This window comes from Notolepis coatsorum, assembly GCF_963971535.1.
Source record: "Notolepis coatsorum genome assembly, chromosome: 3".
Taxonomy (NCBI): domain Eukaryota; kingdom Metazoa; phylum Chordata; class Actinopteri; order Aulopiformes; family Paralepididae; genus Notolepis; species Notolepis coatsorum.
Window position 1 is genome coordinate 70,714,425 of NC_140167.1, and position 27,382 is coordinate 70,741,806.

Below are 27,382 nucleotides of genomic sequence, written 5' to 3' on the forward strand. Positions count from 1 at the left end.
AGTAAACCTGTGCTGCTCTAGTCTCCTATGGTAGGGGGGGCAGTACACCTGTGCTGCTCTAGTCTCCTAAGGTAGTGGGGGGGGCAGTACACCTGTGCTGCTCTAGTCTACTAAGGTAGGGGGGGTGCAGTAAGCCTCTAGTCCCTTAAGGTGGGGGGGGTGCAGTAAGCCTCTAGTCTCTTAACTCATTGGACGCCAATCACGAGTATACTCGTTATTGGCCGTCAACGCTTAACCACCAATAACGAGTTACTTTTTCCTTTGATCCCCATGCTACACACTCGGCCGGAGCTCTCTGAATCACTGTGGCACAGCTACATACGTTGGAATTGCAATGCCGATCAAATCTCACCAGATGGCAGTATCGTCTACCTTTTGAACTCAGAAAGAAATGGATCAGGACAATGAATTAACTGGACTATCAAGACTCGCTCTGAGGTGGAGGAGCTCTTGCAAAGCAATCGCAAATAGATCTGCTCGCCTCAAAACCTATACTGTCCCGTAAACACGTGTAATTACATATAAACTAGTAATAGTGATCGCCGATGGGATCATTGGAATTATTCTTTTTGGATTACCTTCTGGCTAAGGTAAGGACCCCCTATATCTATTTTACCGAACCTGAAACATGTTTCTGTAACGATCACAGTTTCTTACTTTGCCGGACATAAACCAAGCGTTTTGTAACGATCGCATTTTCGGGGTAAGACTGTCCTCCCCCCATGATAATCTGTGAAGGCTCATGTGTACATGGTATATACCTTTGATTTGGGAGTATTTGGGGTTTCATGGGATCAACCAGAACGGTTTGGGCTTATTGCATATAATGCGTTTTATCTCGCGATCTATGGAAAAGACTGAATTATCTAGGAAATGGGCGATGTTTAGCGTGTAATAAACTACAAACTACAGTGTGTAGAAACAAACAATTTTTTCCATGTTGGACTACAAGTGGTGTCTGCCAAATGAGCCACAGCATTGTCTCCACAGCTATAATACAGAACACACACACAGCTCTGCAAACATCGTGAAACACTGCGAAAGTGATCATTTTAATCTGGCCTGGAACGGTAGAGATACGGAAAGCGTATGGCAATGAATGAGTTAAGGTGGGGGGCAGTAAGCCTGTGCCTGCTCTAGTCCCTTACGGTGGGGGGGGGGGGGGGGGGGGGGGGGGGGCAGTAAGCCTCTAGTCTCTTAAGGTGGGGGGGGGTGCAGTAAGCCTCTAGTCTTTTAAGGTGGGGGGTGCAGTAAGCCTCTAGTCTCTTAAGGTGGGGGGGGGGGGTGCAGTAAGCCTCTAGTCTGTTAAGGTGGGGGGGGGGTGCAGTAAGCCTCTAGTCTGTTAAGGTGTAGAGGGGGGGAGGGTGCAGTAAGCCTCTAGTCTGTTAAGGTGTGGGGGGGGCAGTAAGCCTCTAGTCTGTTAAGGTGTGGGGGGGGGGGGTGCAGTAAGCCTCTAGTTTGTTAAGGTGTGGGGGGTGTGTGCAGTAAGCCTCTAGTCTGTTAAGGTGTAGAGGGGGGGAGGTGCAGTAAGCCTCTAGTCTGTTAAGGTGTGGGGGGGGGGGGTGCAGTAAGCCTCTAGTCTGTTAAGGTGTGGGGGTGTGTGCAGTAAGCCTCTAGTCTGTTAAGGTGTGGGGGGTGGGGGGGGGGTGCAGTAAGCCATAGTCTGTTAAGGTGTGGGGGGGGGGGGCAGTAAGCCTCTAGTCTGTTAACACATTCAGGGCCATTGGGCTGAGTCTAATTAATCTCAAGAGGACCGGGGAATGTAAACAAACGTGGGCTGTTTGGTACAGCTAAATCTATACTTTATAGTATTGCTATCTGTCCATTCTCATTGTCAATTGAGTCCATAAACCGTCCCTTCAAAATGGCTTAAAGAAAAAAAAATGCATCAATAGGTTCTCATTTTATAGCGCCGTGAATATAAGCGTTATACGGGATTTGGGACTAGTATATTTTCTGGAAGGCTAGATATAGGGCTAATAGCGGCTAACGTTATATCCAATGGCATTTCCGTTTTACAGATGCTACAGAAATAACTCAAACTGCATATGATCGGGACGATCCCAAAGCATGTATGCATGAAAGGGGGGGGGGGGGAGGGCGGGGGACGTTGTTTATTATTATTGATTACCAATAACCGCGTTAGCCACATAGGCCGATCGCCTGGATGGCTATCAAAACAATGCCCGATCGGGCTGTAATTTACGTGAAAAAGATCTTACCGTGGTCCGGGCTGATCCCCCCCGAGCATTTCCCCGTTATCGATCGCCATCTGGTAGATCGATATGTCCATTGGCTGATGATAAATCCCCTTATTGCATGGTGAAATCTGCGATCCGAAACGTAATCCAAGCTACATGCTGCACATCCAGAATCCATAGCGCCCCTAAGAGGATCTGGCCGGTATTGCACCTTCTCGAATTCATAGAGTAGGGTAAATCTGCAGTGCCGCTCGGCGACCTTGAATAGGTTATTAAAATGGAATAAAAGCAATAACAACTTCCCACGGATATATCCGTGCCTCTGTCCACAACCGGTGGAATCGAAACACGGAGATCTCCGTGGCCCGTCCCGAATGTGTTAAGGTGTGGGGGGGGTGCAGTAAGCCTCTAGTCCAGGGGTCAGGAACCTTTTTGACTGGGAGAGCCATAAAAGCCAAATATTTCTAAATATATTTCATTGAGAGCCATATAGTATTTTTAACATATAATAAATTAAATATGTCTTACTTTTAATGCGACTTCTGGTGCTGCATGGTTTTGCTGATGGCCTTGTAATCTGGTTCATACAGTACGTGGTGAGATTGAGCTTCATGCAGGCGTTGAGGCTTCCATCAGTTAAACGTGAGCGTAGGTTGGTCTTAATGTTCCTCATATGCGAGAATGACTGCCCACATGCATATGTAGAGCCAAACATGGTCAATACGGCAATACTCACGCTGCATTGTGTGGTATGTCACAGGAAGCTCGTTCCAAGTTTTAAGAATCAGCTGGTCTTCAGGTTGAAGATTTTTCATTTCTGTCCACTTGTGTTCCCTCGCCAGCTCTGCTCGCTATATCTTCAGCTACAGATACTATTAGCTGTATCTTCAAAACTAATTTCTGTTTACTTTAAAATGACACAGTATTATTAAGAAATATCACATTTACTCAAAAACATCTGGGAGCCATATGCTGTCACCAGAAGAGCCATATATGGCTCGTGAGCCATAGGTTCCCGACCCCTGCTCTAGTCTCTTAAGGTGAGGGGGGGGGGCAGTAAGCCTCTAGTCTGTTAAGGTGTGGGGGGGGGGGGGGTGCAGTAAGCCTCTAGTCCAGGGGTGGCCAACCCGCGGCTCGCGAGCCGTATGCGGCTCTTTGCCCGTCAATGTGCGGCTCTTCCATCCATAAAAAAAAAGAATAATAATAATAATTAAAAAAAATATATATTTTTTTTATGTCACTCATTCCATAAGGACGTAGAATAAACATTTACAAAAAAATGTAAATGGTCCATTTGCATGTTCTTGGTATCTGAATCTAGGGACATATATGGATCAGTGTCAGAAATAGTGTGTCTGTTACTAGGCTTGAGTCAATTGTAATGAACCAAAGGAGGAATATCAATTCTATTTAAAAAAATATATATTATCTTTGACTGTGAATAACACCATGCTAAAATTTACCAGACCTGAAAAATCTAAGCAAATGAATAAAGGGAAGATGATTAAACAGAAGGTTTTGTAGATACAGTACTGAATTCTGCCATCTTTTTTATAATGTAAATTTCTCCACCATTTTTCATCGTATTGCAACACCGTTTTTTGCAAGACGTTCACAGAAAGGTAGAGAAACTAACTGCATTCTGTTTTATGGCAATAACGTTCAGGTTTGTGGGAGATAATCCCAAAAAATAAGAGAAATAAAAAAGTAAATCCAGAGGTCAGATGATTGACAGGGGCTGGTGTGAGCTGGGTAGGGTAATGAGGCCCAAATTAAAAAGACATTAGCAACTTCAGAGGCCAGAGGGTGGGACATATAAACACATTTACTATCAAATAGCATTGTGAGGCTGAACAACAGGACCAATTGACTATACATGTGCTTAACATTTTTTAAATGGCTAAAAGTGATTTTGTAATTTTGCAACCGTGGGTCTCACAGGGTACTTTTTTTTTTTTTTAAACTTTGACCAGTCACCTGGTTCTTTTAGCGTTTATCGCTTTTTCTTCTCATTCATACTTGGTCAAGTTCGACCGACAGATGCAGGCTGAAAGGGTTCAGATGGGGGGGTAGACACTCTGGGAAAGGCACGGCTGCCGTCCGGGATTCGAACGCGCTCAGCCCCAGATCCGCGCGAGCGCGGTTGTCCACGGCGCTGAAATAGCACTCGCGGTACGTGGTGAGCTACTGGAGCTCCCCCCACAGGGTACTTTTAACCCTGTGAGGCCCAAATAAAAAAGACATTAGCAACTTCAGAGGCCAGAGGGTGAGACCTATAAACACATGAAGGGTGCCGTGACTGAAAAAAAAGTTGAGAAACGCTGGTATATGGTGTGGCTCTTTGTGGTACCACAGTAATTTTTGTGGCTCTTACAGTAGTCTCTGACTGGTTGGCCACCCCTGCTCTAGTCTGTTAAGGTGTGGGGGGGCAGTAAGCCTAGTCTCTTAAGGTGGGGGCGTGCAGTACGCCTCTAGTCTCTTAAGGTGGGGGGGCAGTAAGGCTCTAGTCTGTTAAGGTGGGGGGGGGGTGCAGTAAGCCTCTAGTCTCTTAAGGTGGGGGGTGCAGTAAGCCTCTAGTCTGTTAATGTGGGGGGTGCAGTACGCCTCTAGTCTCTTAAGGTGGGGGGGTGCAGTACGCCTCTAGTCTCTTAAGGTGGGGGGGTGCAGTATGCCTCTAGTCTCTTAAGGTGGGGGGGGTGCAGTAAGCATCTAGTCTGTTAAGGTGGGGAGGGGGGTGCAGTAAGCCTCTAGTCTGTTAAGGTGGGGGGGGGGGGGCAGTAAGCCTCTAGTATGTTAAGGTATGGGGGGGGTGCAGTAAGCCTCTAGTCTGTTAAGGTGTGTGTGGGGGGGGGGGGGGGTGCAGTAAGCCTCTAGTCTGTTAAAGGTCCCATGCATTATAAATGACATTTTCCAGTGTTTAGCATTGTTTCCTAGCAATTGGGGATTATATCAATGTGGTCTGTGTCGTTAATCATCATATTGACTCATCAGTCTAGTCTCGAGTTCACGAGATCTTCCCTCACTCAACTAAGCTGTTCTGATCTGACGGTATTGCTGATGTGAATAAGGTACTGATTTGCAGTAACGCCCCCTCTATGGTTGTAGCGCATAGTGTAACCCGACACTTCCTCAAACGGGTTTTGACAGAGAGGCAGAGAACGAGCGAGCGAGAGAGAGGGAGAGAGAGAGATAGAGAGGGAGAGAGAGAGAGAGAAAGATAGAGAGGGAGAGAGAGAGAGGGACCGGCGGGACCGTGCAGAAGTGTGTGTAAATGTGTGTGCGCCATCTCTCTCCCTCGTCGGAGCATTTACACACAAACTTGACTGCATGTGTGTCGGGACGCATCTCTCCTTTTTCTCTCTCTCTCTCTCTCTCTCTCTCTCTCGCTTGCTCATTCTCTCTCTCGCTCTCTCTTGTATGTATCACGCTGTATGGGTGACTGTCACTCACTCAAAGCGCTTATGGGCGGAGCCCATCCAATAACAGCCTGAAATCCTGAGGCTGAAAAATTTGGCTTTTGAGTAGTTGATTAGAAATATAAAACAATGCATTTTTTTGAAAAATGTATTACAGATGTGTTCCATAGACTCACAGGAATTGTGTAAAGTTGCCCAAATAGTGCAAGGAATAGCAATGCATGTCCCCTTTAAGGCTTTGTGTCCACCGGGGACGTTTTTTTCAAGGCGGACCGCTTTGAAAAGCAAAAAAAAAAGCTCAGAGCGTTTTCCTGAGTCTCGCGACTGCCGCGGCTCCGCCACTTGCTCGATGTTGATTGGTCCGTCGAAAAAAGTTACCTTGATGAGCGCTGCTCCTCTCCAAAAGTTGAGCGCTCCGCCCAAAAACGCTGGCCGCCGAGAGCGCTAAAACGCGAGGCGCGACGCTGGGAAAAGGACCGCGCCTGTCGCGTCTGTAGCATAGAAATGAATGACAGAAAGGAGCTGACAACTCATAAAACGTCCCCGGTCGACACAGGCCCTAAGGTGTGGGGGGGGGGGGGCAGTAAGCCTCTAGTCTGTTAAGGTGTGTGGGGGCAGAAAGCCTCTAATAACGCCAGCGTTATTGACCATTTCACGATGTTTGCGGACCCATCGTATATTCTATATTATAGCTATGGAGACAATAGTATGGCAGGCACGTTTTATAGTCCAACATGGACAAACCAGTTCATTTCTACATACTTTAGTTTGTGCGCTATTCCACGCTAAACATCGCCCGTTTCAAAATAATCCAGTCTCGTTCTCTAGATAGTGAGATATGACGTGTTATATGCATATGCGCAAATCGTTCGGTTGCTCGCCTGAAACCTATATTATTTCCAAATCAAAAGGTTCGGTAAAATATGATGCTGTGATCAATACAAAAGCATGTTTTAGGTTCGGTAAAATATACCTAAAATAGACCTTACCTTAGTCAGAAGGTACTCCAAAATGAATAATCCCAGTAGTTCCATCGCGATCGCCATTACTGGTGTGCATTGGGCCTGGCCTATAATACGGGAAACAATAGGTTTCAGGCGAGAAAATCGGCGACAGATAGATAGATAGGGTTGTGTGCTGATTCACTTTGAGGGGGAGGGGATTCCTGCAGCCGGAGGTACCGAGGCACTGAAAGACCCAGTTCAAAAGGTAGGTGATACTGCCACCTGTCGGGATTCGATCGCCATTGCAATTATAACGTAGGCAGCGGTGCCAGGGAGACACAGGCAGGTCCGCGCGAGTGTTTAGGATGGGAAAATCGAAAAAAGGATCTCTGGAGCTCAACGGTTGGATTTGAAACACAAAGAGTTATGGTGGGGGGGTAAGCCTCTAGTCTCTTACCAATGCCGTGCCTTGTGTAGCTCACGACACATGACAAATTACAGGAAGTGAGAAGGACCTGGTCGGTCTCCTTTTGAAATGTCTCTGGTCACACACATCACTGGAGGTTGGCGAGACAGAGGTCCTGTGGACAACGGTTTCGTCACAGTGATAAGAAGATCTCTTCACCTGCAGTCAATAGTGTGGCAGGGGTAGTGTGTTCACTTCTTCAGGATCTCACATAAAGATACTGCCCCTAATGCATCCACAGGAATTTTTGGTTTGTTGGAGTTGTTCTATTGTGATGATCAAAATGTAATCTACCTGTATGTATTGTGTGTGTGTGTGTGTGTGTGTGTGTGTGTGTGTGTGTGTGTGTGTGTGTGTGTGTGTGTGTGTGTGTGTGTGTGTGTGTGTTCATAGATGGGCATGGCAGTGTTCTACAACGTAGAGTACACCGTGCAGGAGACCAGCTGTGCTCAAAGCACTGACGCTGCCCAGGCTGCACAGTGCCCTCTCATGGGATGCGAGTTTGCAGTAAGTTTTGACAAGTAATTTTATAAAGATTTTTTTTTAAAGAAATTAGACTTGACAATTACATTTTCTTTTAAAATAATTTATGGTTATTTTCCCTACCTAAAATATAAATGTTTACATGGACATGTATTCAACCAATGCTCTGTCTAGACTCTAGAGACTAATACTTTCTTTTAGATTTTCATTGGGAAGGTTTCTTTTTTCTGTTTAGTCTTCATTTATGTTAGCACAACTGGACCTAAGGTGTAACTCTCCTCTCCTCTCTTCTTCTCTCCTCTCTTCTTTTCTCCTCTGCTCTCAAACTCTCTCCTCTCCTCTTCTCTCCTCTCCTCTCAACCTGTCTTCTCTCCTCTCCTCTCAACATCTCTTCTCTCCTCTCCTCTCTTCTTTTATCATCTGCTCTCAACCATTTTCCTCTCCTCCTCTCAACCTCTCTCCTCTCCTCTCTTCTTCTCTCCTCTCCTCTCCTCTCAACCTATCTCCTCTCCTCTCTTCTTTTCTCTTCTGCTCTCAAACTCTTTCTTCTCCTCTCCTCTGTTTCCCTGTCCTCTCTCTGCTCCTCTCCTCAGCACAAGGGTCTCTGTAAGGGATCCCACTCCCACTCCCATGGCGAGGAGCATGTCGATGTGGAGTGTGAAATCTTTGAGCCTGAGGTAAAGACTCTACAGCTTCCAGCTTCCAATATGTGTCATATTATGTTTCCCAGTGACTTCTATAATTATCTTTTAATATACAGGGAATGTGACAGGGTTAGGGTTGTGTAGCTTCCTCATACCCATAAAGGCCCACGTTTCAAGTCACTGTTAAACAGTTAAACAGAAATGTCCAAATCTCGAGTTAAAACGTTTTATTGTAAATTATATTTAAGTTTAAAGTATGGGGGGGGTGGGGCATTACGGTGAAGAATGAGAGTGAGTAGGCATCAGAGAGTGAGCTTGACATGTGGAAAAGGTCAAAGGGGCCAGATTCAAACCCAGGACATTGTGACGACATGGTATGAGCGAAAACAACCAGGACACTCTGAGTTAACAAGGTTTACAAAGAGAACCAGGACACCCTGAGTTAACGAGGTTTACAAAGAGAACCAGGACACCCTGAGTTAACGAGGTTTACAAAGAGAACCAGGACACTCTGAGTTAACGAGGTTTACAAAGAGAACCAGGACACCCTGAGTTAACGAGGTTTACAAAGAGAACCAGGACACCCTGAGTTAACGAGGTTTACAAAGAGAACCAGGGAAATGTACATGTTTTTCCATGTTTCTGGCAGTCAGACTGTGTTTTCTGCCTGTGTTCTCCAGGCTTCTATAAGGGAAAACAAGACCCACCTGCTGGGAGGAGAGACCGACCACAGCCACGATAACACCAACGCTGGCGCCACAGACAACCATGACCACACCCACGACCACACCACGGGCCACGCCACGCACACGCACGCCGAGAACAGTGAGCACCACCACGAGCACGACCACGGGGATGGCACCACGCACTCCCACGACCACTCCCACGACCACGGGCATGGGCACGACCATGTGCACACTCACCACGCCAAGGCGCACGACCACAGCGGCGACTTGCCCAATCAGCACCACAGCTACCACGGCGCCGACGGAAGCACGCATGCCCACGACCACGAGCTCGCCCTGGACCACGACCACAAACACACTCACCTGCACGCCCACGAGCACCACCACCATCACCACGAGCACGAGCACGAGAGCCACCGCCACGCGGAGGGCATGGTGATTGTGCTGCCCGCCCTGGGCCTGCCCATGACCCTACCCGCCTTCCCCGACCAGCCCGTCGCAGGTCCCGAGGTGGGGGTCACCCTGCCACTCATCCCTGACCCTCAGATACCCGGGATGATGGAGCCCACCATCGAGGCCTTCCCCGCCACCATGTCCCCCGACTGCCCCGCCCCACTCACCCCGGACCAAGCCAGCAGCCTGGTGGCCATGGTCTTTTCCGAGGACCCAGAGTTCAAGGCCTCCGCGTAAGAGGAGCCATGCTGCCAGTCGGAAGGAACTGAACTGATCCAATCACAGACACAGACGGTCTGTTTTACTACATTTCAAAAGATGCTGTGTGGGTATGACTGTGTGATGGGAGAGGGGAGGGAGGGCGGGGGCAGTTGTAATTGGGTGCTGACATCGCTTGATAGACCTCCTCCTACCTCATTATGTTCTCTGCATGAAAAACTATAACCAGCTTTTAACCTGTTTATATTGTCTACCGCCAACCCACACTCAGTCCCCACCAACCATCAGACTGTAAAATCCCTATTGACCCCTCTATCATACCCTTTGCCCCCTTAACTATACAGTTGCATTTAATTAAAGTGTGAAATTGCCATCAAATGGCTCATACTCACTACTGAACTGTAAAATTGCCCTCTGCCATTACACCAATCAGCCCCGATGGCAAGTACACTGTGAAGTACCCCTGACCACACTGCCATACAATATCAGCTGACCCCCTACCTCGGTAGAGGTTACAGTGTAACCTCCTGGATTCATAAACATACACATTGGTGAATGTCAAAGGTTATCGGCTAATGCCAATTGGAATGAGGAGGTTGTTCACATTGGTACATGTTTTGATGTTGTTCATTGTCATCACAGAGCATTCGGCTGTACCCACAGAATAATAAATGATACCACAATTACATTCAAACCATTTCTGAATGTGTTTTTCTCTGTGCGACTGAAAAACAAGGAATTTGTGAAAATGTGTTATCTGTGCTCGCATTCTCAGAGAGAACTCGAGAAGAATGTTCTCCAAAGGTCGACAGTATCAGCTTGGTATTTTTTGGAATATACGTTCCAAAATGTACCGGACAGAGCCATGAGAAGACTTCCTTATTTAATGATTCAGCAAAGGTCAGGGGAAGTAGATTAGTCGTAGGGCGAGTGAATCAACGCAGTGGCACCTGTGTTGTACTCAGTGGTCACATTCTGCAGGATGTCACTGAGTATTTTGACCTGGGAGGTTCCAGAGGACCAAGTCAATACAAGCTTTGGAAGACTCTTTGTTTGGGTCAAAAGAGTTATATTATATATCAGGTTAAAGGAACACGCCAACATTTAGGGAAATTTGCTTATTTGCCATCTACCCTGGAGTTAGACAAGCAGATACATACCATTTTCTTCTCTGTGCATGCAGTAGGCTTAGGGAGCATCCGCATTGTTAGCCTAGCTTAGCGTCATTCACTTGAAGTAGGTGTGCCAGTGTAGCCTAGTTCCCAACAGTCACCTCCAATACACTCCAAATACAACTCCAAAACGTTCCTGTAAAGATGTTGTGACCTGTGTATTTACCACGTGGAGAAAAAAATAATAAATTAGACATTTTTGTTTTCTAAGCAGATATATACTCTGAACTATTTTTTGCCGCACCACTGCTGCCTGGGCGCAGTGATTTCATCACCTCAAAAGCCCTGTTGTTTTTTGAAAAACAGGCTTTTTGAGGTGATGAAATCACTGCGCCCAGGCACATACTGTGTTGCATTGTTTTGGCTTTCTCCTATGCAGAGTGTTCCACTGTCAAACATCTCTGCCCAAACCGGTACTTTACTTGTATTATTATTCCCTTACCATATTGAATAAATTATATTATATTATTGTCCCTCACCCCCATGTTTTAGTCTATTTTATAAATAAGTCAAGTCAAGTCAAGAGTTTTATTTGTCACGGCATACAAGTATACAATGAAATGCGGGGGGTCTTGCCCGCAACGATGTGCATAATACAATAGTAATATATAATAGAATCCAATAGAACGACATTGTGCAATAAAACAAGTAAACAAAGTAGGGCATATCGGTATATGTACATGAGTTATTTACAGAGCATGGTAGGACATGCTAGGTCCTGTGGTAGTGCAATACACTGTTAGCTACGGATGAGGCACTGGGTCATTATGTACACTGCTATACAATGCTATATTATACAATCTCAAGTTATACTATACTATTCTTAAAGTGACCTTTCCTTTTGTAAAGTGACCATAAGTGTGAGCGTGTGCAGCATGAGTGTGTGTTTGCTCATGTTAAAGTGGCTGCTAGTGTGTGAGCGTGTACAGTGTGTGTGTTGTGTGTGTGCTCATGTGTGCTTGTGTGTGGAGAGTTCAGTGTTCAAGGCTCTGATGGCCTGGGGGAAGAAGCTGAGCCGAAGTCTCTCTGTCCTAGTAGCTGGTGTTCGCAGGCGTCTGCCTGACCGCAGCAGCATGAACAGGCTGTTGTTGGGGTGGTGAGGGTCTTTCATTATTCTGCAGGCTCTGGATTTGTACCTCTTGTTGTATAGAACCTGCAGGGGTGGTAGTGCAATACCCGTGGTACGCTCGGCTGAGCGCACCACTCTCTGTAGGGCCTTCTTGTCCTGTGCCGTGCTGTTTCCATACCAGGCAGTGATGTTTCCAGTCAAGATGCTCTCTACAGCTCCGGAGTAGAAGGACTGGAGTATCTTCCCAGATACTCTGAACTTCCTTAGCTGTCTCAGGTGGTAGAGGCGCTGCTTTGCCTTTTTTACGACTGAGTCTATGTGTGTTGTCCATGTCAGATCCTCTCAGATGTGGACCCCCAGGTACTTAAAGCTGCTCACCCTGTCCACGGTAGCCCCGTTTATCCTCAGTGGTGTGTGTGTCTCCTGCTGTCTTCTCCTAAAATAAGAACCGAAAATGTTTGAAAAAGGTTAAATGATTTAATTTCAGGCGTCTGTGCAGACTGGATCCATGGAAACGACAATGAACGCAGCCATGTTTCCTTATGCAGAAATAGAAATATAGTCTGTTTACCTTTCTGATAACTACTACTGTTTCTGATAGCTATCATTCACTGCATAACTCGTAAATGTTCACACAAACTAAATGTTTAGTTATTAGTGATACACCCAATTCAAAGTACCCGTATTTTCTTTCAACCCAATTTGGTCGAGGATGTCCCGATGTGGTACAAATCGTTTATGTTTGCTCTCTTGGGAGTGTGCAAACACCTTCAGCACCATGGACAGCACCCATTCTGACTGCACTGGCCACCGAGGAAAGTGCTGGATGACATTTTGTATATAATTCTATGGTATTACCCGATCATCTCGATGTAGTTAGCGCGTTTACCCCAATTACTTGTTTTTTTTGCACCTGGTGAGCTGCATTCCTCTGATTAGCCTGTTGTGTGTGTGCACGCATGTGCGTGCGTACCATACCGTATTCATATGATTATCATATTTAATTTCGTTCATATCTATTATAGCAATAATAGGCAACACCTGGCACAACACTTCAAATTCAAAACCAGAGGAGCATGATGACCTTCGTTTGAGATCTACTTGGTGTGCATTGTGATATTATAAATAAATGTCAGTGAACTTCAGTCGGCCCGTACAGGTTGGTACGCGTGTATGCCTTCTACAACAGAACTTCGTTTCCGCATTCGAGTTTTGCACTCTGATTGGCCAGGTCATGTGACATGTGCGCCAATCGTGGGACAGCAAGTTCTGCGCCAACAGCCTGCAAACTACCTGGCGTTCTATCGCCATGCTCGAAGACAAACTCTAACCTTAACCAACTTCGAAAGAGTGCCTAAGCTTAACCGTCGGAATCAGGGCAGGCATTCTATCGCCATGCTCTAATACAAACTCTAACCTTAACCAACTTCGAAAGAGCGCCTAAGCTTAACCAGTGTAGAAACTTGCGGTCCCACGATTGGGCGTACATGTCACATGACCAGAAATGACCTGGCCAATCAGAGACGCGGAAACAAAGTTCTGTTGTAGAAGGCATTCAGGTGGTTGGCGTTAGATCGAGATTTTCTGTGAAATTATTACATTCCAGCAGATGGGGGTAATGCAGCATTTTTGGACGCCAATCGGTTCTAAAAAACCCAAGAGAAGAAGAAGTCAGCCACCTGCAGAGTAGGGTATATCTGCAGAGCCGCAGAGCCCGTGTATATTTTCCCTAACGCACTTTTACTTCCGCGTTCGGGTTCCGCGATCTGATTGGCCACTGACGTTTCTCTCAGCGCCAATCGCGTTACGCCTAGTTATGCCTCTAACAGCCTGCTAGCTAGGGTTCCATCCTAGAGGCTAATCTTTCCTGTGACAAAATGGCATCCAATGTAATAAAAAAAAGTCAACCAACGAACTCGATTCTTGTACCGGATCTCCTCTCTGGTAAACAAGAATACTCTGAAGACTCTGGCAGGAGCACTCATTCAAGGGTACTACGACTATGCTTGCACCTCATGGTACCAAAGCACCTCAAAGGCTCTAAAAACAAAATTACAAACATCTCAAAACAAACTGGTCAGACTACTGCTTGACCTTACTCCTAGAACCCACCTCACCCCTGCCCACTTTGACAACCTAGGATGGCTTAGAGTAGACGACAGAGTACAGCAACTTGCAATGGGCCTGGTCTACAAGATACACTACACGACCAAGGTACCCATGTACATGTCAAAATACTTCCCAAAGGTCAGTGAATACCACGATCACAACACCAGAGGAAGCTCCACAAATCATGTTAAACCCAGATTCGGCTCAAACAAGGGACTAAACACGTTTCGCAATTATGCCACATCAATGTGGAACACCCTACCCAAAGCTGTAAAGGAATGTGAATCACTACCCACTTTCAAAACCACTCTCAAAGAACACATACGGGAGACTGCAATTCGAAACTGGCCCCTGCAAATGTCCTAACCCAACCCCCTCCAATGTACAGTAAATTACCAAGTATGGCCTTGTCAATATTCCAATGTACAGTTTTTGTACAGGACACTGTACATTGGAATACATTTCTATATGAAATGAAAATGGGGGACCCTGATGGAAACAAGACAAACGTCTTTCTCAGGTCTGCATCCCCTTAACAATTGTATGTATTGAGCCGTACTGTATTGTACCCATTCTGCAATCTGTTAAATAAAGTTTTCATTCATTCATTCACAAAGCCATACTTGGTAATTTACTGTACAACTGGGTTAGGACATTTGTGGGGGCCAGTTTCGAATTGCAGTCTCCCGTATGTGTTCTTTGAGAGTGGTTTCGAAAGTGGGTAGTGATTCACATTCCTTTACAGCTTTGGGTAGGGCGTTCCACATTGCTGTGGCATAATTGCGAAAACGTGTTTAGTCCCTTGTTTGAGCTGAATCTGGGACGGGTTTAACATGATTTGTGGAGCTCCCTCTGGTGTTGTGATCGTGGTATTCACTGACCTTTGGGAAGTATTTTGACATGTACATGGGTACCTTGGTCGTGTAGTGTATCTTGTAGACCAGGCCCATTGCAAGTTGCTGTACTCTGTCGTCTACTCTAAGCCATCCTAGGTTGTCAAAGTGGGCAGGGGTGAGGTGGGTTCTAGGACTAGGAGTCAGGTCAAGCAGTAGTCTGACTAGTTTGTTTTGAGATGTTTAACCCGTCCCTAACCCGTTGACAGCTAACCCTAACCCGCAACACGGAACACAGGAATGCAAATGCTGTCGAGTCCTCACTGCTTGTAAAAATAAACAGCACTAACTGACTACTTCCGGGTTTTACAGGAAACAACACACAGTACGCACGCGCCCCGCCGCACAGTCACTCAACAAGCCTCGCTCTGCGGCTCTGCGGCTCTGCAGATAGACTCTATATTGACCTGCAGCGTAGCAGCAGCAGGATATCATCAAGCATCGCTGACTCAACTCTGCTCTGCTCAGACCGTGACTCAGACAGACAGACAGAGAGAAAGTGACAGAGTCACTCAGCTCCAAGCTATTAACGTTGGCTAACGTTAAACGTTTGAGAAGAATCGTTTCTCTTGCAACAACAATGGATTCGACGCCGTTTGAATTGGACGGGAGTGTGATGGAGGGTGTGAGTATAATGGATGCTAACGTGTTAGGCTAATTTTACTTTAGTTGTGAACCAAACTATCTGCGTAACTTAACCCTAACTCAACTGTTTACCCCTGATGGCTCCACATGTATCGTTATTAAGTGAACCTGGCTCATGTAACGTTACAGCGAGAGGTTAATAACCAACACTAACTAGTGAGCTGTGTCGGCATCAATGAACAGAACGTTAGCTAGCTATAGCTCTACCGTTAGCTCGTCTCGCTAGCTCGAGCGCGTTGCCTGTTTTATTAAATTGTATTTTATTCCATTTCTGCAGGGCGGCCAGATCTTAAGAGTGTCTGCAGCGTTGAGTTGTATAACTGGGACAACAGTAAAAATTACCAAAATCCGTGCAGGCAGAAGCACACCTGGATTAAGGTAACGTTTATTGCTGGCTAGCAAGCTATCATCTTCCTATTCATCATAGCAGTTGGCTAGTTTTAACTTTAGCTGGCGAGTCTTCTCTCTTGTCATTCATATAACGTTAGCGATATGTTGTGCACATAAGGGCATGTTTAATAATGTCTGCTACATCTCGCACGTCCATGCGATCTCTTGACTACTGTTGGTGTGTTGTTCATCCATGTAAGTTGTTGCTGGCCTCCTGCCTGTGGGCTTTTTGTCTTTGCCTTTTTGGGTCTCGCTAGTCTTTGTTAGATTCTGAACTGCCTGGCGTGTCCCGACCGAGCCGACAGTGATTTCTAGAACAAGCCCAAATGTGACTTTTCATTATCGATCTACAGGCCAATTACATTACAATCAATCATGTAATGTAAAACTGATATTGCAAAGCCTGTACATCTTTATCGTAAGAAGGACTGACCAATTTAAATATTGATTGTTGAACACAACCTGTTATTGTAGAGTGGGGGGGATGGTTGGTAATATTGGCAGCAGTCGTTTTGTTATGTATTTTTGTATGACTTAGATACTGTTTTTAAAATAAAAAACAAAAAAAACTTTTCCCCTCCTAATTTACACCACTCTCACCAGACCACAACATCTGTCAGGGTTGGAGTTGGTGAGAGATCTCAGTGGAGGAAATCTACATGGAGCCACAATTGGGTCAACTGAAATTATGCTGTCCCCAGGAAAAATGAAATCTGGGAGTTACACCGCTGACCCCCATACAGCAGGGTAGGTCATCGCGCATGATTAAGGGCACTTATTATAGAAAGTGGGTTTTACCTAGTCTTAAGTATGAATGTATCAGTCTGAAATGTTATTTGGGGGGGGGGGGGGGGGGGTTGGCCACATGGTTTGGCCACGGTTTGAAAAAAAAACTGTTCAGAATTATTGCTTGTTGTGAAAATAAGGGTGTGTGCTATACCCACTCGAGAATGGCGTGTTCAATACAAGGGAAGTAGGAGTCGCTGGAAAATTAATAATTGAAATTGCATTTAGACTAGTGTCTCTGAACAAAAAAAATAAATAATCAAGGAAAGTATGTATATAAAGATGTCTCCTTTTAAGTTTAAATTCTTTTCTAATCATGGACAGAATGACCCCCTCCCCTCGACAAAATTACTTGCCCAATTTCATTTAGCTGAATCATCGTCTCAAACGTAAGTTTCCCCCTGAAAATCTCAGCTCACCAACGTCCTCCTTATCCTCTGCTGTAGGAGTGTGGGCCTGCTTCTGCAGGTGTCTCTCCCCTGTGCGCTGTTTGCAGATGGTTCATCAGAGCTGTGTCTTAAAGGGGGCACTAACGCAGAGATGGCTCCACAGATCGACTACATTGTAAAGGTACGCTAGGATTTGTGCTTTGAGTCAATAAAGAGTGACTGCTACATTGTGAATATTATTAGTATTGTAAATTAATGCTATTTTATCATCGCTATGCTGCTAATGTTTAAATCTTTACACTATTGTATTGCTTCTTTTTTTGTGCTACTTTATGTTGATGCTGCTGCTAGAGACAAACAAAGAATTTCACTCCTACATTTAGTTATTTTAGCTCACTCTTTTATCCTAAGCCACTTACAAATTGTGTACAACAAGGTCAGCAGGAGGGGTACACCTCTAGCGGCTAAGGGTAAGTGGTGTTGTTTGTCTAGCAGTGTTGAACTTGAGTGCTGCACTATGAGTGCATAGTAGTATAGACATATTAGCATAGTAGGTAATTGTATAGGCATAGTAGGTAGTAGTATAGACATAGTAGCATAGTACATAGTAGGTATTTGTATTTGCATAGCAGATAGTAGTATAGACATATTAGCATAGTAGGTAATAGTACATTTAGGTATTATAGACACATTAGTGTAGTCGTATAGGTATAGTAGATGGTAGGGCTGTCCCAGACTAAGGATTTGGATAGTCGACTATGATTGGCCGAAATTTGCCGGTAGTCGACTACCCCCCTGAATGAAAAGTATATACCGGTAACCGGTATATACTTTTTTTTATCATTCCATTTGGGCTGTGGGGGTGCTTAATGTCTGAAGGAGTCGACTGAAGGCTCCTTGTCCTCTGCAAAAGCATGCAATTGGTCCACTGATGGATACATCTTGATATTTGTCTAGTCTAGTGTGTTCAATAGATGGGTGAACTCCCCTTTCAGTGCCTTCAGTGTTTTCTTAGGGAGTTAGCCTCGCTCGTATGCGCGCCATTAGCCATGCTTCTAGGCCTCTTTGCTTTTGGGAAGAATGATAAAAAAAAAATATATATATATAATATAAAAAAAATGCGGGGGTGATGTAATGTGCAGTTACTGTTAAGTAGGGCTGTCGATGAATATTCTATATTCAAATGAATAATCGCTAAAACATTTTTATATTAGATAGTGAAAAAAAACTGCCCCTGTGGGCGTGGGCCTGAATGCGCTACATGACTGATAGGAGACACTTTCATTGAGCTGAAAAACATGTAGTAACAAATTAACAACAACCCGTCGCAAAGACAGTGATTTGCACTCTGAGCAATCAAGCCCCGGTTGGAAATACTTCAGATTTTGTGGAACCTCGAGACAAAGTTGCATGCAAGCTATGTAAACTACAGCTGGCCTACCTTATTCTTTTTATGCTGAAGCTATTTTGGGAGTTCTAGCGTCAAGAATGTAAGTAGCCTACTTGCACTTTTTTTGCACTTTATTGTAAATCATCCCTCAGGGTAAAATGTTATTGAATAGAGAAAGAAGTGTCATGCAGGTCCTTAATGGTTTCATTACTATTTCCTGTTTCATGTCAAGTTTCAAGTTTCTTTAATAGTTGTCATACAGAAGTACAGAATACTTTTGTACAAAATGCTTCTTACTGTTGCGCTCCAGAGACTGTGCATGACAAGATAAGTATGAAATAAAAACATAGTAAAAATTAGAAGAAAAAAAAAGAGGTCACAGTGTTCAGTTTAGACATATGTACAATGTTCGTAGACGTAGTTACCATACAATATACAATACTGTGCAGTGTACTAATATACAATACTATATAGTGCAAGGCATAAATGGACGAGGTGCAGTTTAGGTACAATTCACAGTAGGTGTACGAGTTGTAGTGCAAATCCTTTATCAATAAATATAAAGTGTAAGTGTGTTTGTGTGATCTAAGTGTGGAGAGTGGGTGCTGCAGTGTGTTGTTTGTTTGAGTGAGTGTGTGTGTGCGTGTGGGTGTGTGTGCTGTGTGCATTTGATGGTTGTTGCATAGTGATTATTGTTCGTTTAGCGATTATTGTTCGTTTAGCAGCCTGATGGCCTGGGGATAGAAGCTCCTTCTGAGTCTTTCTGTGCTCGCCATAAGACTCCGGTATCGCTTGCCTGACGGCAGCAGTTCAAAGAGGCAGTTGTTCGGGTGGCTCGAGTCCTTAATAATTCTCTTAGCCTTCCCCTTGCACCGCTTGTTGTAAATGTTCTGGAGGGTGGGAAGCCCCCCTCTAATTGTGCGTTCGGCTGAACGTGTCACTCTTTGTAGTCTGCTACGGTCTTGTGCAGTGCTATTCCCAAACCAGGAGGTGATGTTGCCGGTCAGGATGCTCTCTATTGTACATGAGTAGAAGTTCCTAAGGATCTTCTGGCTGACTTGGAACTTCCTTAGGCGCCTGAGGAAGTAGAGGCGTTGTCGTGCCTTCTTCACAACACTGTCAATGTGTGTGGTCCATGACAAGTCCTCGGATATGTGGGCTCCGAGGTACTTGAAACTGTTCACTCTCTCAACTGGTGCCCCGTCGATGCTGAGGGGGCTGTAGTCCTTGACCCCCGACCTCCTGAAGTCCACAATCATCTCTTTTGTTTTGCTGACGTTCAGGGAGAGGCAGTTCTCCTGACACCACTGTGACAGGTTCTCTACCTCTTCCAGGTAGGCCCTTTCGTCGTTGGCAGAGATCAGGCCCACCACTACTGTGTCATCAGCAAATTTGATGATGGTGTTGTTGTTCCGCTGTGCTACGCAGTCATGTGTGTACAGGGAGTAGAGGAGGGGGCTCAGAACACAGCCCTGGGGGGCCCCTATGTTGAGCGTGATGGATGAGGAGGTGCAGTTGCCGGCTCTTACCACCTGGGGTCTGCCCGTCAGGAAGTCCAGGACCCACTGGCATAGGTCATAGTTCAAGCCCAGGTCCCTGAGCTTGGCTATGAGTTTGGAGGGGACTATGGTATTGAATGCTGAGCTGTAGTCGATGAACAGCATTCTCACATAGTTCCCCTTCCTCTTGTCCAGATGTGATGCTGCTGTGTGCAGCACATGGGCTATGGCGTCTTCCGTGGACCTGTTGGGGCGATATGCAAATTGCAGAGGGTCCAGGTTGATGGGGAGGGAGGAACAGATGTAGCCCTTCACTAGCTTCTCAAAGCACTTCATGGCTATGGAGGTGAGGGCTACAGGGCGGTAGTCGTTGAGGCAAGCGGGCGTAGATTTTTTGGGTACAGGGATGATGGTGGACTTCTTCAGACAGGTGGGGATGACGGCCTGTTCCAAGGACAGGTTGAAGATGTCAGTGAAAACCGGGGCCAGTTGGTCGGCACAGACTTTTAGGACGCGGCCGGGGATGCCGTCCGGTCCTGCTGCCTTCCTGATATCCACTTTTTTAAAGATCCGTCTCACCTCATGCTCTGTTACCCTGAACACTGAGTCTCCATCAGCAGACCCCCCCCCCCCCATTGCCGTGGTTTGTAGGCTGGTGTTGTTATTCACAGCCTCAAACCTCGCATAGAAGGAGTTGAGATCATTTGCTAAGGAGATGTCACTGTTCAGTTTGAGGGGGGTTCCTTTGTAGTCTGTCATTGTTCTGAGGCCCTGCCACATGCCTCTAGAGTCAGCCTGTTCAAACTGAAGTTCAACTTTATCCCTGTAACGCCGTTTTGCCTCTATTACTGCTCTCCTGACGTTGTATCTTGCCATCTTGTGTTCTTCCATGTTGCCTGTCACCAGCCCGGTGTTGTATGCTGATGTGCGCACTTTCAGAGCCTCACGGACGGATTTGTCTACCCAGGGCTTTTGATTTGGGTAGATATTAATTTTGGTGGTGGGGATTATTACTTCTACCTGAGTACAGACATAGTCAATCACCGTTTCGGTGTATTCGTTAATATTGGCTGTGTTATCACGGAGTACACTCCATTCTGTGCTTCCCAGCACTGCTTGGAGTGACTCTACTGACGTCACGGTCCAACGCTTAACCTCTCGCGAGACCACCGGCGTTCGCTTGAGACACTGTTTGTACTTAGGCAAGAGAAAAATTGCGGCGTGATCGCTTTTACCGAATGGACTAAGAGCCTGTGACTTGTACCCATTCTTAAATTGCGAGTATACATGGTCTAATATGTTCTCGCCTCTGGTGGGACAGGTCACATGCTGATAGAAATTCGGCAGCACCTTTTTAAGACGCGCGCTGTTGAAATCCCCCAAGACCAAAATGGCCGCGTCAACGTTAGCTGCCTGGAGTTTGTTTACCTCGTCGTGAAGTTTTGAAAGTGCGACCTCAGTGTTCGCGTGTGGTGGAATGTACACTCCGATGAGGATGATGGACGTTAACTCTCTTGGGAGGAAGAAGGGTCGACATTTTATCGTGATAAACTCCAGGTCTGGGGAGCAGTGGTTAGACATTTCTTTTGTGTTGCCTAAATCGCACCACTCCTTGTTTATCATGAAGGCGATGCCGCCTCCTTTCTTCTTTAGTGACTCTAATGCCGTCCGGTCTTTCCGTATAACGAAGAAGTGGTCTGCCGGTTCTATTGCATGATTCGGGACATCTGGACTCAGCCAAGTTTCTGTGAAACAGAGGACGTTACAATCCCGAATGTCCCTCTGGAATTGGATCCTTGCTCTGATGTCGTCCAATTTGTTTCCTATCGATTGCACATTGGCCAACAATATGCTGGGCAGTGTGGTTCTGTGTCGTTTGGACCTCAGTCTGTTCCGGACCCCGGCTCTCTTTCCTCGTCTTCGCGGCGGCTTTTGTTGTTGTCCGTGGCCGGCATAACAAAGGATCTCGGTGGGCCATTTCTGCTGTTCAGCGATCCGATCCAGAGAGCAATCCAAACGGTAAGTTTTTCTTAATCCAATGTCAATGATTGACTGACGGTCATACACATATAATGCACCAACAGTTGGTGCAAATAAAACTCCTAATACTATAAAAATTAACAAAATAAAGCACAGTCTCGTCGGAGCGATCAGAAAGGCAGCCATCACAGCAGCGCCAGTTCAGAGGAAATGGGATATCGCTTCATGTTTATCACACCTTGTTCGGAGGTGCGTTGCTGTGTAGCAATGTCCGTTATACAGGGGGGGGAAATAACTAAGTATTGAACACATCAACATTTTGTCCAGTAAATGTATTTCCAATGAGCATATTCAAGTGAAATTTGCACCAGCCTTTGGTATAAAAAAAGACAAGAAATCTAAGACAAACTCTTAACCATAACCAACTTCGAAGAGTGCCTAAGCTTAACCAGTGTAGAAACGGGCGTCGGCCAATCAGAGAGCGTCTCCGAGAAATGCGGCTTGGTTTGGTATTCACGCGAACACAACAGTGGCAAAATGTGCCGTGTGCAAACCGGCTTCAAAGGTTCGTTATTGCATCTGCACCATGTACTCGACAGGTAGCGATCTCAAGATGAGATCCGATCGTCATTATACAGCACAAGTACAATACACCATCCAACCAGAGTGGATAAAGAAATGCTCCAGAAATAAAGAAATGCCTAAATAAAATAAAAAAACTTCTGTAACTGAGATATTTGAACCTGGGACCATAGGATCCACAGGCAGCCGCACTAACCAGTTGAGCGAAAGGGTCCGACGTTGACTGCAACTGACTAATCCATAGTTTACACTTGTCAAGAAGGAGCCAATTGCGCAGTTGTTCAGTATTGGCATTAATAAATCGGATGTCATGCTAATATATCATGTTCTACAGTAGGACTTACTACTATGATACTATATAGATGGTTATTAATATTTATTGTTATATTGTAGAAATGTGTGCATTGAAATGTCTGTAAAGTCTCGATGACATTGAAAATGAGGGTGACCTCAATTGTAATTTCGAGAATAAATAAAGGTTGATGATGATGATGATGATGATACCCAATAAAACAAGTCATTAGAATAATTAGTGATGCACCGATGTCAAAATTGTGGCCGATACCAATAACCGATATTAATATTGCTGTTCTGGCCGATACCGATATTTACTGATGTCGATATCTCTGATTAGAAAACACTTTTTTATGATAATCAAATAAAGAGCTATTTTCTAAAACTTTTTTTTTTGTTTTTTTTTTTAACTTTTGTAACTTATTTTCAGAAATGACTTATATTTTGAAACTATTTAACACTGAGTGCCAGCCACGAGAAATCTCGTTAGTTCATGCCATGCGTTGAGTGCCAAGAACGAGAAATCTCGTTATTTAATCGTAATTCTTTTATTATCGATTTTCATTTTTCATCAATCTAGCCTCACGTTACCAGTGGGGATCTGTCTGAGCTCGAACAGGGAAAATACCGCCCCTTATCGCCTCTCCGGATGGTATTGCACCCATTGGATTGGACTGAATGAAATGGATGGGGAAAAAAGAGTCGGGGAATCCACATTTTACTTGTCAGGCATGTAACCGGAGACGATCCCACTCATTGCAGAGCCGCAGAACAGCGTGGAATATGTGTTACCAGTACCCAGCGTTGGATCAATAAACGCGATCGATATTTGGAATGGCGATCAGGAATTGGAATAATATTTTTGGAGAACATCTGATCTGAGGTAAGGAATCTATTTGACCAGTCTTGGGATAATCAGTTTTTTTCACCTATATCTCAGCGTGTCCCATGTGTGAGTGTGTGTGCTGATCAGGAAATAAGATAATCGGTTTTTCAGCGCCGCTTCTCTAGCGTGCATAAATACACGATACTATCGATAATCTAGCATTTATTTGAAAACTATTCATAAATAGGCCGAAAAATGACAGTGTTTTGTGTATTCCAGTAAAGCGCGATTCCTGCAGAATTTTTTTTTGTGGACGTTTAAAAAAACGAGCGTTTTTCAAAATGGTCTAAAACGGAAATGAACTGATAAAAAATAAATAAATAAAAATAAATCCGTTTCGCCAATGTTGACTGCAAACAAGTCATTGATAAGCGACAGGCGTATTAGACACATAGCCATAATTTAAGATATAGTTTATGCGTTCGCAAATGTGATCGCCCTCCCATTGACTACAGCGCTGGCACTCGAGCGCTATTTCTGGCGCCCCCTGCTGGCACTCGAAGTGTTAAAGGGGAACTATTTTACTATTTCTTTCACTATTTGGGCACTTTTACACAATTCCTGTGAGTCTATGGAACACCTCTGTAATATATATATTTTTTTTATTCATTGTTTTGTATTTCTAATCAAGTCCTCAAAAACAGCATTTTTCTACCTCAAGATCTCGAGCCGTTTTGAGCCTGGGCTCCTAAACCACTGCGCTGCGGCGCCGGCGCCTGAACATTATCATGCAGCGGTGTCTCTCTGACATCACAAATCGCGCACATTTTCAAATGACTCAGTTCAGTGAGGGTGAATATTGTGAGAGGAGAATTGGAAGAATGCGCCAATATGAGAATCTTGAGACATAGATCATATTAATATAAGTTCACATAGCTAGGAAACGATGCTAAACACTCAAAAAGGCCATTTATAAGATAGTTCCCCTTTAAGACCAAAACATGTAACGCATTCTTTTTTAAATATCTGCCCTATCTTGATATCGGACCGATACCCATGTGTAAAAAAATTACCTTCGGCCGATATTATATCGGCGGCCGATATATCGTGCATCACTAAGAATAATAGAAGCCTACTTTGCTGGAACGACATTTAGAACGTATACAGTATGTGTGTTTGTGTGTGTGCTTGCGCGCTGAGGCTCACTAAGCCTTTCTCCACGCATATTTATTTCTGGAGCATTTATTTATCCACTCTGGTTGGATGGTGTATTGTACTTGTGCTGTATAATAACGATACATTGGAATCTAATCTCATTTTGAGATCAGTCTCAAATCGCTTCCTGTTGAATGGATCATTGAGTGCAATGCCGAACCTCTGCTGTTTGCCGTTTTCGCTTGTCCTGACAGCCTAGAATATGACACGCCCACTGATGTCACGGGTCGCAAGGAAAAAACAAACATTTAGGTTACAGCTGAGCACAGATTTTTCACACTCCGAACCAATTATTTCCGGTGTGAACGTGCCGGTTTGAGATTAGGTTCGGGAACCGGCTCCAGCGCGGAGCCCTGCCAGTGTGAAAGGCCTTTTGGAAGAGTAGCCAAAGAGCCAAGGACCACTAGGAAAGAGCTCCAGAAAGACTCGGATTCACAAGAGGGCTCCCCGCAATCTTCAAGATTTAAAGACGATCTGTGTAGAGGAATGGGCCAAAATCACACCTGAATACTGCAGGCGATTAGTTACATCATACAGAAAGCGTCCTTGAAGCTGTCATTACAAACAAAGGCTTCTCCACTAAGTATTGAATACATTTCAGTTAGTGTGTTCAATACTTTATTACACAACTTTATTTACATATGGACTTTAATGTTTCGATTGTTTGTGTGGATTTCCTGAGTTAATGCCAAAGTCTGGTGAAAATGTCACTTGAATGGCCACATTGGAAATACAGTTACGGGAAAAAATGCTGATGTGTTTAATACTTATTTCCCCCATTGTATATGCCGTAAACTTTTATTAATTTGATCTCCAACAGCCCCTTCTCAATCTAGCACCAATCCTCACGCACGGAGAGAGAGAGGGTGCACACGTGTGGGTGGGGGTGGTAGGTCTTCTAGCTCTGGATTGTCATTTGTGTTGGCCATACTATGAGGCTATGCTAAATGACAGGTAATCTCTCAGTGGTGTGCATGGTCTGAATGAACATCAGGCCCTTTTGCGCAAGTTATATTTTGAGAAGGGGGTGAACTTTTGAATTTAGTTCTGCGCGCAAAAAAAAGTTCTGTACGTGCATTCAGTTAGTGGTTAGAATAATGTTGTTTTAGTTCGGTACACAGCGCATACTGAACCGAAGGTCCCGTACAGAAACGGTTCGGTACGAATACGTGTACCGTTACACCTCTAGTAGATAGTAGTATAGGGCCAGATTAAACCGAATATATATATTTATTTATATATATATATTTAATTGTATTTGATATTCCCTGATATCCCTTGTATATTCCTTGTACAATATGCATTGAATATCCATTCTAGCCTACTGAACATCCCATAATAGTCTCCATTCTACTATTGGTCGAGACCTTGGTGCCAGGCTGCCATACCCCCTAGACCCAGTTCAAACGTACCGCTCAACATGTACGAACAAGTCCTAGTTCCGCGTAGGAATCTGGCTACCGCACCACTAATGGGACTATTTGTTCATAGTGCGTATATATACTGCGCTACTAAAGTAGGACTTCCTTTTCAGTCCAGTTTCTTACCCTCCAATAGAGTCACAGACGTAAAGCCTCCCCGCGACGCCACGTGTGGGAGTAAGGCCAAGTTCGCCTACCATCGGTATTGAGACATCGTGTATATTAATATTTGAATAGTCATATTTGGCACTATATCGTCGAGTTGGACGTAGTCTATTAAGCTAATAATAGTCTGTTAATATATAGTGCTTCGTACGGTGAGAATACTACCGTAGTCAGTACCCCATCGTTTCGGGCAGAGAACTGGCTGCTTATCCAGGGTGGTTGACCCCACGTGAAGCTGCACCCGAGGAGCCCCAGAGCCGACGAGCGAGTGGACCTGTATACCGGATTATTCTACCGACGACAGCCCGCCTTCCCAGGCACGGATTATGCTTTGTATACGTTGATTATTCCATGGATAAAGACCCCCGACACTGCCGTGTGTTGGAACCCCCCCCCTGGAGAGGACGCAAGGTGAGGAGACGCTCTGCAAGACGAGGTCGCTTCACGTCTCTCCTCCGTGGACCGGAGGACGCCGGCCCACAAAGAGTCCACCTGCTTTCATCCGTGGTCCAAGGATCGCCGGCGCATTGAACGGCACTACAGTGGGTTCACCTGGGATACCCTTGGCCGGATGAGGCAGCCGGATTCTACCCCCCCCCCCCCCTTCCTACTCCTGTCGGCTTACAAGCGACCGGATTAACCCCCCCTAGTGTATCCAGCCTATAATCATTAAAGTATCATTGCTGTTATTCCTTAACTATTCCAGGTCGTATATGTACCACCTGCGCCTTCAGAGATTGGACATTCTCTATTGATATACCGACGAATACTCTTGCCATAAAAGTGCATACTAATTCCCATTCATAAATGTGATTGATTTGATTAAGTGCTTGCTCTACACACCATCGCTGTGTAGAAATAAAGACCTATTTCTAATTCGTACATTTGTGTTGGATCCGTTTCATCTACGTGACAGTGTTCATCATAATATATTTATGCCGAGTACTGGGTGGCCGAATATTAAGTACAAAGGTAGTGGTAGTAAGTATCATATCTAGTAATACAGTCAGGGAATTGTACCCCTCAGTTACAATAGGCATAGTAC

At 45.1% G+C, this 27,382-nt stretch overlaps 2 protein-coding genes across 2 annotated transcripts in view; both read left to right on the forward strand.

The window, feature by feature from the left end:
* Positions 1-9,630, forward strand: part of fetub (fetuin B) — a 33,543-nt gene extending 23,913 nt beyond the window's left edge. Inside the window, exons 6-8 of the mRNA XM_084311240.1 lie at positions 7,421-7,534; positions 8,104-8,187; positions 8,835-9,630. Of these exons, the coding sequence (XP_084167366.1) occupies positions 7,421-7,534; positions 8,104-8,187; positions 8,835-9,530 (894 nt within the window). The 3' untranslated portion in view covers positions 9,531-9,630. The remainder of the gene's footprint in view (positions 1-7,420; positions 7,535-8,103; positions 8,188-8,834) is intronic.
* Positions 9,631-15,114: 5,484 nt separating this feature from the next.
* The window catches only part of rtca (RNA 3'-terminal phosphate cyclase), a 49,620-nt gene continuing 37,352 nt past the window's right edge, over positions 15,115-27,382 (forward strand). The window contains exons 1-4 of the mRNA XM_084310315.1: positions 15,115-15,380; positions 15,678-15,778; positions 16,394-16,537; positions 17,023-17,146. Coding sequence (XP_084166441.1) covers positions 15,336-15,380; positions 15,678-15,778; positions 16,394-16,537; positions 17,023-17,146 — 414 coding nt within the window. The 5' untranslated portion in view covers positions 15,115-15,335. The remainder of the gene's footprint in view (positions 15,381-15,677; positions 15,779-16,393; positions 16,538-17,022; positions 17,147-27,382) is intronic.